The 9,646-nt window shown below is 59.1% G+C and overlaps 2 protein-coding genes across 2 annotated transcripts in view; one reads left to right on the top strand and one right to left on the bottom strand.

The window, feature by feature from the left end:
• Positions 1-6,696, top strand: part of EHBP1L1 (EH domain binding protein 1-like 1) — a 15,598-nt gene extending 8,902 nt beyond the window's left edge. The window contains 11 exon segments of the mRNA XM_010837849.1: positions 1,945-2,007; positions 2,337-2,361; positions 3,242-3,302; positions 3,550-3,672; positions 3,729-3,860; positions 3,982-4,037; positions 4,154-4,277; positions 4,578-4,677; positions 5,766-5,839; positions 5,922-6,036; positions 6,177-6,696. Coding sequence (XP_010836151.1) covers positions 1,945-2,007; positions 2,337-2,361; positions 3,242-3,302; positions 3,550-3,672; positions 3,729-3,860; positions 3,982-4,037; positions 4,154-4,277; positions 4,578-4,677; positions 5,766-5,839; positions 5,922-6,036; positions 6,177-6,276 — 973 coding nt within the window. The 3' untranslated portion in view covers positions 6,277-6,696.
• Positions 6,697-6,794: 98 nt separating this feature from the next.
• The window catches only part of KCNK7 (potassium channel, subfamily K, member 7), a 4,344-nt gene continuing 1,492 nt past the window's right edge, over positions 6,795-9,646 (bottom strand). Inside the window, exons 2-4 of the mRNA XM_010837848.1 lie at positions 9,400-9,639; positions 7,522-7,920; positions 6,795-7,298 (exon numbers count right to left, since the gene is read on the bottom strand). Of these exons, the coding sequence (XP_010836150.1) occupies positions 7,093-7,298; positions 7,522-7,920; positions 9,400-9,639 (845 nt within the window). The 3' untranslated portion in view covers positions 6,795-7,092. The remainder of the gene's footprint in view (positions 7,299-7,521; positions 7,921-9,399; positions 9,640-9,646) is intronic.

Below are 9,646 nucleotides of genomic sequence, written 5' to 3'. Positions count from 1 at the left end.
TCCCTCTGCTGGACGCCGAGGCACCGGTGCCACGGAGGAGTCCCCTGCGAGCTCCTCAACAGGGGCGCCCGTGCCCAAGGCCCGCCCGGCCCGGAGCCGCTGACTTTTGCTGCCAGCCTTGGGATGTCACTCAGTGGAGTCAGGCTGTAATAGGAAGTTCCCAGAAGGCTCCGGGAGTCAGCACTCAGCGCAGGCTCTTCATCAACTGTCAAGTGGGCTGGGGCATTTCTTTGGCTGGAGGTGCCCTGTAAGCTGGGAACAGGGTTTCTGTACTCAAGGGAGCTCTCCAGGGCCTCCCTGCTCCAAGACTCTCCGACTTGGATCTTTAACTCCAGACGCTGGAGACCAGTTTCCTCTCTATTCTGATGAGGGAAAGTTGGAGATGGGAGACCCTGGTGGGTGCCCATGTTCCCCCCATCCCTTGCAGGTCTCAGGTCAGCTTCCCAGGGTGTCTTGCAGTGGTGGTTTGGTTGCTCAGTTGTGTTTGACTGTTTGTTACCCCATGGACTGTAACCTGCCAGACTCCTCTGTCCGAGATTTCCCAGGCAAGATTGCTGGAGTGGGTTGCCATTCCCTTCTCCAGGGGATCTTCTCAACTCAGGGATGGAACCCGGGTCTCCTGCCTTGCAGGAGGATTCTTTACCAACTGAGCCACCAGGGAGTCTTGTGGTCACTACGCTAAAAGGGAGACTGTTCCAGAGGGGTCAAGGGTTTGCTCAGGGACTCACAGCTGCCAACGTCCAGGCCCTGGACTCTCCAGCAGCACCATCCTGGACAGCAGGGGCAGCTCTGTCAGGCTGCTTCAAGCCTTCAGCTGCCCGGGAATGACCCCTGAGTTCTAAGGAAAAGAGGGAACAAACTGGGAAAGACTTTTTGGAAGAAGCAGCCACTTGAGCCAGGCTAATAAAATGGGCAGCTTTTCCCAGGTGAAGAATCCGAGGGGTGGTTCTCAAGAGGTGGGACCTCACAAGTAAACATGTGGTTGCAGGAAAGCTTGGGTCTAACTTAGGGAACTGCCAGTCACCTTCCGTAAGTCACCTCCTGTAAGGTCACCTCCCGTGGGCAGTGATGAGGCTGGCCTGGAGAGCAGGAGCCCTGAGTGTGGGGTCGGAGGTGCAGCATTGACCCTATGAATGAGAAACAGGGAGAGCATCAGAAACACCCAGAGGAGCTGTGCTGGACAGCTATCCTGGGCTGTGTTGGCCTGTGGCCAAAGCCCCCTCAGTGTGCGTCAATGGCTCTTTATATCTTAAAAGGGAAGGCTCTGTTACATTGTACTTGAGAGATGAAAAACTCCTGTTGTATTTGGACACAATTATTCTTATTAAAATACACATCCATGAGCAGTGGAAAAAGAAAAAAGGAAAGCTCGATTTTTCTGGGCCCAAGTCCCAGTGTCTGGTCCTTCCAAGCCAGGCCCCCGCCTCCAGCCCTTGTCCCACAGGAGATATTTGGGGCTGCAGGGGCCCGCTTCCTCCTTGGCCACTCCCATCCCCCACCCTGTGTATGCTGTAGAGGAGGAAGGGCCTGCCCCCGGATAGGATGAAGTCAGGCAGCTTGAAGCTGGGGCAAGGCTGAAGCCAGGAGGCCCGAGTGCCTCTGGTGTGGCTCTGCAAGGGCTTTCTGGAGGAGGGGGCCACACAGGAGACTGCAGAAAGGGGAATTTGGGTCAGACGTGAGGAAGTGCTGGAATTCCCATCAGAGCAGCTGTGAGTAAGCTCAGTTGCTGCTGAGGTTGGGGTTTCTCCACTTGCCCGCCTCTGCCTGCCCTGTTGGTTGAGCACTTGCTTCCTGCCTGGCCTGCCCTGCTCCACATCATCAACTCCTCATCGACTCCTACAGTTCCCCTTCTGGGGGGGCAACTGATACCCCGTTTTGCAAGTAGGAATGTCGAGGCTCGGATGTGAAGTGTAAAGGGAGTTGGTTCTGGGTGTGAACCCCCAGGTCCACTGAGACGGAACTCTCCAATGGCGCCCTCTACTGGGCCCAGCAGTCTGCACTGGCTGCGTGACCTTGGACAAGCCACATCGCTGTTCTCTTTTCCTGAAGATGAGAAGCAAAGACATGAAAGTTTTTTTGCAAAGTGGTTTAAGGGACCACTGCAGGGTGTTGTCAAAAAAGGGGGGAACTGTGTTTTTTCCTCACATGCCGGTCTGGAGCCCTGCAACCCCCCTGGGGCTTGTATGTCCTTTACGTACAAGGACACAAACAGGCCAGGTGGGTATGACTGGCCCAGAGGCAGACAGCAAATTGGTGGCCAAGCCTGGGAACAGACTGTTGGATTAGACAGTGGGGCCCAAGCCAGGCCCTGTTTGAGTGTCATCTCTGACCCTTAGTTTCCTCATCTGTAAAATGGGGAAGGTAAGGGCCCCTGCCTCACAGCGCTGATGGGAAGATGAAATGAGTCAGGGCACCCACAGCATCCAACACACAGATGCTTAATGCACAGCCTGCCATTACTGTTACGCGCTGTGCCCTTAGTGTGTCCTCCTGACCCCAGCCTCTGCCTAAGGAGACAGGAGTAGCCAGCAGCCATGGTGGGGTGGGAGCGGCGTTGGAGCTGTAATGGGAGAGGCCCTGGGGGCCGTGCTGGGGTTTGAGGAGGCTTCAGGAGGCATGAAAGTCAGGGAGGGAGGAAGAAGGCGGGTGAAGGAGCCTCTGGAGGAGGTGGGGCTGAGCTGGGTCATGAAGGGAGAGTTGACATCCAGCCGCCCGAGAGAGGCTGCTCCAGACTGAGGAAACGATTTGGGGAAGTGAAAGTCCACCCCTGGGGCTGGCGCATGGTGTCCGGATGGGGTTCGGGGCAGTAGGAGTTACTGTTGGAACTGCCAACAGGCCTTGGCAGCGAGACTGGGGACTGAGAAGGCGAGTGAGGAGACTGACACTATCGGGGTGAAGGTTTAGGGAGACCCCCCTCAGCTGTGGCCTGAGGGTAAGGTCAGCAGGCAGGGCGTGTGGCAGGGAGGGGGCGGCTGGTAAGGAGGCTGCCACCTACCCAGGCCAGAGAGGATGTCCCCTGAGCAGGGCACTTCCAGGGCTACGTCTCAGAGAGGTGCCGGGTCGGGTGGACAGCGGGTTGGCTCAGCGCTTTCTCCTCACCTTGTGACTTGGAAAGGTGGCCAGAGCAGGAGCCCTCGAGGGGGCCAGGCTATCAGCTGAGCTGAAAGTTGGGGGCCCCCAGGGCTGACAGTGCCAGCAAGTTGCTGGGGCAGGGCACCTGAGGGGCCAGGTGCCCTTCCAGGCTAAAATCGGTCGGTCCTGCCGCCTGTTCTGTACTGACGGTCATGTGACACATCCTTCAGGTGTGGGGATTGAGAAGGTGGGAGAGGAACCTGTTTTGGCCGGGAGTTGGAGGCGCTGGCTCATAATGGCCATGTTCAGCCTGTGTGGGGCCCCAGCCATGATCGGAGATGCTGGCGCTAGGTGACGGAGTCTGAGGAGGCCTGAGACAGCTCCACGGAGGAGGGGGCAGGAGGGGGAAGGAGAGGCCCCAGCTGCACCCCTCACAGCCTTTCACCTCCAACTCACAAAAGCCCTGTGGGGCCCCAGGAACGGGGACTAGGAGGCTCGGCCAGCGGAAGTGGACTGGCCCGACCACAGGGCCCTGGCTGGTGAAGGGCACGGCCTTCGCTCTAGGAGGCGCTTCTCCAGAAGGGGTGGAGGTGGGGTTCTGTGCGTGCTGGACTGAGAAGCTACTGGGGCAGGGAGGTTCCCCCTCCCCATGTGAGTGGCCCTTGGGCCTGCTGTCAGGGGAGCCCCTCCAAGCCCTTACTGGCCTCTTCCTCCACAGGAAGGCACAAGCCCTGACCCCAGCCCTGCTCCTGGCCTTCCCGCAGCCTCAGCCCCACAGCAGCCCTCTGGTGAGTAGCTTTGAAGGGGTGGTGACTCAGCTCAACTCAGCCAGCTCACAGATCCTGAGCTGGGGCCCCTCTGGAGGCAGCTGTCAGTTGTGGGGTCCCTCAGCCTGGTCTCTCTCCGCAGGTGGGACTCCTCCAGCGGAAGAACCGCCCCCAAGCCCAGGGGAGGATTCTGGGCTGGTAAGGAGGGAGGAGTGATGGGTGGGAAGTGGGAGTGGGAGGAGCTGATGGGTGGGCTTCCTAGGCAGGGCTTGGGCCAAACCCACCCTGTCCCTTGCCCCCGCTTTGCACCCCAGCAACGGTTCCAGGACACAAGTCAGTACGTGTGCGCAGAGCTTCAGGCCTTGGAACAGGAACAGAGGCAGATAGATGGGCGGGCAGCCGAGGTGGAGAAGCAGCTAAGGAGCCTGATGGAGTCAGGTGGGACAGGCGTCCGGAGTCCACTCGCCAGCACATGCCACCGCATCTGGCCTGCTCTGCAGCTCTTTCTGACCCTGGGAGGAGTTGGGAGGACGGAGGCTGGGGTCACCATCCCCATTTACAGCTGGGCACGCTGAGGCCTGCAGCCCGGAAGCAGCTTGCTGGAGGCACACAGCTCTGGTTTCTGGGATACTCAAGGGAAACCACGCCCAAACCCCCCACCCCACCCCCTGCCGCCACCTCCCTGCTCCTGACATAGGGGTCAGGGGCTGGCCTGGTGACTGTCCTGGCCTGATTCAGGTACCGACAGGCTGCAGGAGGAGGTACTGATCCAAGAGTGGTTCACTCTGGTCAACAAGAAGAACGCTCTCATCCGGAGGCAGGATCAGCTGCAGCTGCTGTGAGTGCTGGTCCTCCCCATTCAGGCCCTGCCTCTGCCCACCCAGGGCCGGCAGAGCAGTGTGTGCGTGCTAAGTTGCTTCTGTCCTGTTTGACTCTTTTTGACCCCATGGACTGTAGCCTGCCAGGCTCCTCTGTCCATGGGATTCTCAAGGCAAGAATACTGGAGTGGGTTGCCATGCCCTGCTCCAGGGGTTCTTCCTGATCCAGGGAGTGAACCCATGTTTTTTATGTCTTCTGCATTGACAGGAGGGATTTTTTACCACTAGTGTCAACCTGGGCAGAGCAAATGCAAACATAATTACCTTGATTAGAACTCTTCACTGCTTTTTTCTTTCCACAAAGTTGTGGTTTCTTTCCTTCCTTTTTTTTTTTTTTGAGAAATTGCTCAGCCATCTTAATGTTTTTTCATAATTTCCTGTGTAAAGTGTATACTTCTTAAATTGATACTGTTTATATGAATGAGAAAATCGAGGCCCAAAGAAAACTGTGGCAGGTCAGTGCTGAGTGCCCCAGTTTGACCCCGTTCCTTTACAGTAAGGAACACTGAGGCCTAGAGACAGCTGAGCTGAGTTCCTGAGTGGGGTCAGAAGCAATTCCCCGGGCATCATTGCCTTTATAGTCCTGCATGGTGAAGGTGGTTTTGCCTCCTTTTTGCATCTTGGGTCATTTTTCAGAATAAATTTTAATCTAATATTTGCCATTTATGAATAATATTCATCCAAACAATTCTGAGTTGTTTCTTATTTCTTAAAAAGGGGTGGGGTGGGGGGAGGAGACAATATGATGGGGAACAGTTGAAACAGAAGAGGTACTTCCCTGGCCGTCCAGTGGTTAAGACTCCCTGCTTCCTCTAAGGTGTGCAGGTTCCATATCCCTGGTGGGGGAACTAAAATCCTATATGCCGCTTAAAAAAAAAAAAAAAACAGAAACGAAGGAGATAATTCCAAGCGGGGACTGGGGTATAGCTCTGCCTGCCTATGGCTTTGTGGGAACTGATGGTGAGGTGGGGTGGGGGCCAGGGAGTGGTCAGAACCCTGGACACTCCCGGCCATTCCCCTTTCCCTGACCTGGCACCCCACCCCCCAGCATCGAAGAGCAGGACTTGGAGCGGAGATTTGAGCTGCTGAGCCGGGAGCTACGGGCGATGCTGGCCATTGAAGGTGGGAGATGGGGCCGTGGGACCGGGGACCAGGACGGGACAGGGGCTGGCGCCTCCTGACCCTCAGCCTCCTCTGCTCGCAGACTGGCTGAAAACGGCTGCGCAGCAGCGCCGAGAGCAACTCTTGCTGGAGGAGCTGGTGTCGCTGGTGAACCAGAGAGACGAGCTGGTCCGGAACCTGGACCAGAAGGAGCGGACGTGAGTGGGGCCGGGATGCTCCGGGAGCTGGGGAGGCGCTGTGGGGGAGGTCAAGGAGGAGTGCTCGGTCTCGGCCCCGGGCGGCGGCCAGCGTGTGGGCCCTGACGCTGCTGGGGCTGACCGGAACCCGTTCCTCCCAGCGCCCTGGAGGAGGATGAGCGCCTGGAGCGCGGCCTGGAGCAGCGGCGCCGCAAGCTGAGCCGGCAGCTGGGCCGGCGCGAACGCTGCGTGCTGAGCTGAGGCCACGCGGGCCCAGACGCCTTCGTCCCTCCCGGTCCGCCCAGACCGCAGCCTTTCTCGCCGCCGCGCCGGATCGCCGCTTTGGGCCTGCGCTCGGGAGGACCGGACCCGACGCGACCAGTAGGGGCCGCCGTCACCCTTTGCCAGGAAAGGAAGCGCAGCCTTTCGGGCCCCGACGGACAAGGGCGGCTGGCTGGGCGGCCGCGCCGTCCGGGCCGTATTTATTAGTCCGTGTGAGTGAGTGTGCGTGTGTGTTCGTGGTGGACTGAGGGTCCCAGGCGTGCCCACCCCGAGCCCGTACCCGATGGCCGGTTCCGGCCGGCGAGCTCCAGGGGGTGGGAGGGACGCCTGGTGATCTACCGCGCTCAACACCCCGCCCTCCTTCCTGTTCCTGGCGGGCAATAAAGTTGGAAAAGGCCACGCCAGGGCGCCTGGGCTTTCTCAGGGTGACCGGGGCTTTCAATAGACGGAAGGGGGTGGGGCCTCGGCCGATAAGGCGGTGTGCGATCCGCACTAGGACTGTGCAGGAATGGGGAGGTTTTCAGATGCCAGCCTAGGCGGGACCAGAGGCCTGACCTCTGCCTTTAAAGGATGATGGAGTTTGGGTTGTTGATGGCTGTAGGGAAGTCCCGTTTCGACAGAAGAGAGGAGAACAGCTGGCTCTGTTGCCTATTTTTTTAATTAACACATTATTTCCCGAGGTTCTCACATCCATGCCTTCCCTTCCCTCCTCCGGATCCTTCCCCAGCCACTCCGTAGGGCTCCCTCCTCAGGCTTCTCCACTTGCAAGGAGCGCAGCTCCATGACCGACACCTGTCAGCAAGCTGGGGCCTGTGCTGGGGCCGCTGCAGAGGGTGGCATGTTGCTCAGAGCCAGTTCGTCCTGGCCTAGGATGGCACCTTCGTCCTCAGCATTCACAGGGCCGCTGGACCCGAAGAACTTCACCATGGCACGGACTTGGGGCAGCTCCGAAAAGGTCTCCACAGTCAGCAGCATGGCCAGGAGCCCCAGGAGCAAGTAACCTGGGGAGGAGAGGTTACTAGGGCAGCTCTCATGCTCCCATCCACCTCCCACCCACACAATTCTCTTCCCACTGCCAACTAAGACTCTGCACCATGCCCTGGGGCAGGGGCCTTCCAACCTGTGAGGCTCAGCCTCCCCCAGGGGCTTATGGGAGTTGTAGTCCAGGGTCTTCTTCCCTTCTCTCCTCCCCTCTACCCCATCCTCCTTAGCAGCTGGACTCACCCAGAAGCGCAAACTGGCAGAGGTGGTAAAGCACTGGATGCAGGCCACTGCCGTGGCTCGGCAGCAGGTCCCCCAGGCCGATGGTGCTGAGGGAGCTGAAGCAGAAGTAGATGGCCTCCAGCAGGCTGCAGTTGCCCTGCACACCCCACAGTACCAGTGCTGGCAGCAGCACGAAGACGCCAACCACTAGCAGGCCCAGTGCAACTGCCTGCAGCAGTGCAGCCCTGGGCGGCGTCAGCTTCCAGCGGGTGGCTACCCAGGCCCCGGGGCGGCTGAGCAGAGGCACCAGGCAGTGGCGCAGGGCAGCCACAAAGGCTAAGGAGGCCGGCAGCCCCAGGGCCGCGGAGGCCACACAGAAGGCCTTTCCACCAGCTGATAGCGGGGCCATGTGGCCGTAACCTGGAGAGGAGAGAGCCACGGGTAATGAGGACCCTGGTGGGGCGGCTGGTGCCCACTTCCCCGAGCCTCGCTCCTGCAGAAGGCTGCCCTCTGGTGGCCAACACAGCCAGAACTATTCAGGGCCTGTTCTCTGTGGGCTCTTCCCCTTGTTCACTGGGGGTGTTGGTAAAGTCCCTGAACCTCTCTGGGTCACTCTTTTACATTCTGGAACATGAAAGGATGAAAAGAGAAGAGTCCCCCTCAGGCCTCTTGTAGCTGGGGTACTTCTGAGAGCTGCCGTCCTACCCCGAGGCAGCCTGACCTGAGAGATTCCTCAGTCTGTCTTTGATCCACACTTCCCAGTTCACCAGGTGAAATGTTACCCAGTCTTTCATTCATTCCCCAAAGGCATATCAAGTTACCCTGGGTGCCAGGCCCTGTGCTGGAACCTGCGTCTGCTCAGGTTCAGATGGGAGGCGGGCAGGAAAATCAGTCAAGACACCAGACATGGAGGGTTGCAAAAGAGGCAGTGTGCTTTTCAAGGGTGGAAAGGCATGTGCAAAGGCAGGGCAGGTGAAAGATCAGGGCCTGCTGGGGGAACAGGATCAGCTGGTCCAGGGCTGTAAAACACAGATGCCTCCAGGAGTCAGAAGTGAGCCAAAAGGGAGTGGTGGGGACAGAGGTTGGGGGGAGAGCACGCACACTGTCCCAAGGGCGGGCCCTGTTCTCCAACAGGGGCTTCTGGCTCAGCGCAAGTAGGTTTACAAGTTTCTCCAAAAGAAGGTGGAAAATGGGACTTCAAAAAATATTCAGGACTTCATTCGTGGTCTGATGACTAAGACTCTGTGATCCCAATGCAGGGGGCTGGGTTCAATCCCTGGTCAGGGACCCAGACCCCATGTGCCACAACTAAAGATACCAGGATGAAGATCCAAGATCCTCCTGGGTGTTGCAACTAAGACCCGGTGCAGCCTAGATAAATAAATGAATTTCACACACTTTACACGGCAAACACCTCACTCCCACCCCCCACCCCCACTTCCTGGGCTCTGGGCCCTCACACTTGTTGTCTCCTCTCCCAGGAATTTCTTCGTGTCTGTCTCTGTGCCCTCTTGCCTGGGCTAACGTCTCATTAGCTAACATCCTCCCCCACACTCCTCCTGGGTTGGTGGTACCTGGGTTCACTCCATTTCCCTCCATCCAAGAATCCATCCCACCGCACAGGCTCCCCAGTCTCGCCTCAGGCCAGTGGGGTCTGGGCACCTCCCCTGGGTCTCACAGCTGCCTGGGGGTGGGGCTGAGAAGGCCACGCCCCCTGGCACCTGAAGTTGAGGCACCAGTTGGGGTGTGTTGGTGGGGGGAGCCCCAGCCCTGATGACAGGCCTAATGAGGCCTGGGTTCTGTCTAGCAGTTTGGGGCTGGGGGAGAGCTGCACCCTCAGGAACCCTGGGTAGGGACTGCCTTGAGAGCACCTTCCTGCCGCCCCGCCGGCCGCCTTACCCGTGGTGGTGAGGAGGCTGGCGGTGAAGAGCAGGGCTGAGGGCAGATCCCAGTTCCTGGCCTCGGAGCCATTGCCCAGGCTGGAAACCCCATGGGCCTGGGCTACCAGGGCGGTGCCCAGCAGCTCTTCCAGCGCCCCAGCTGGCAGGCAGGCCCCGAACTCTGCCTGAAAGGTGGCCAGCTCGGCCCTGAGGTTGGCCTGGAGCCGAAGGGCTGGAGGCCCCTCCAGGGCCTGGAGCACTGTGGC

The sequence above is a fragment of the Bison bison genome, unplaced genomic scaffold (assembly GCF_000754665.1).
Source record: "Bison bison bison isolate TAMUID 2011002044 unplaced genomic scaffold, Bison_UMD1.0 scf7180017864080, whole genome shotgun sequence".
Taxonomy (NCBI): Eukaryota; Metazoa; Chordata; class Mammalia; order Artiodactyla; family Bovidae; genus Bison; species Bison bison.
The sequence above is the reverse complement of the archived record's forward strand: the minus strand, read 5'-3'. Positions and strand labels throughout refer to the sequence as shown.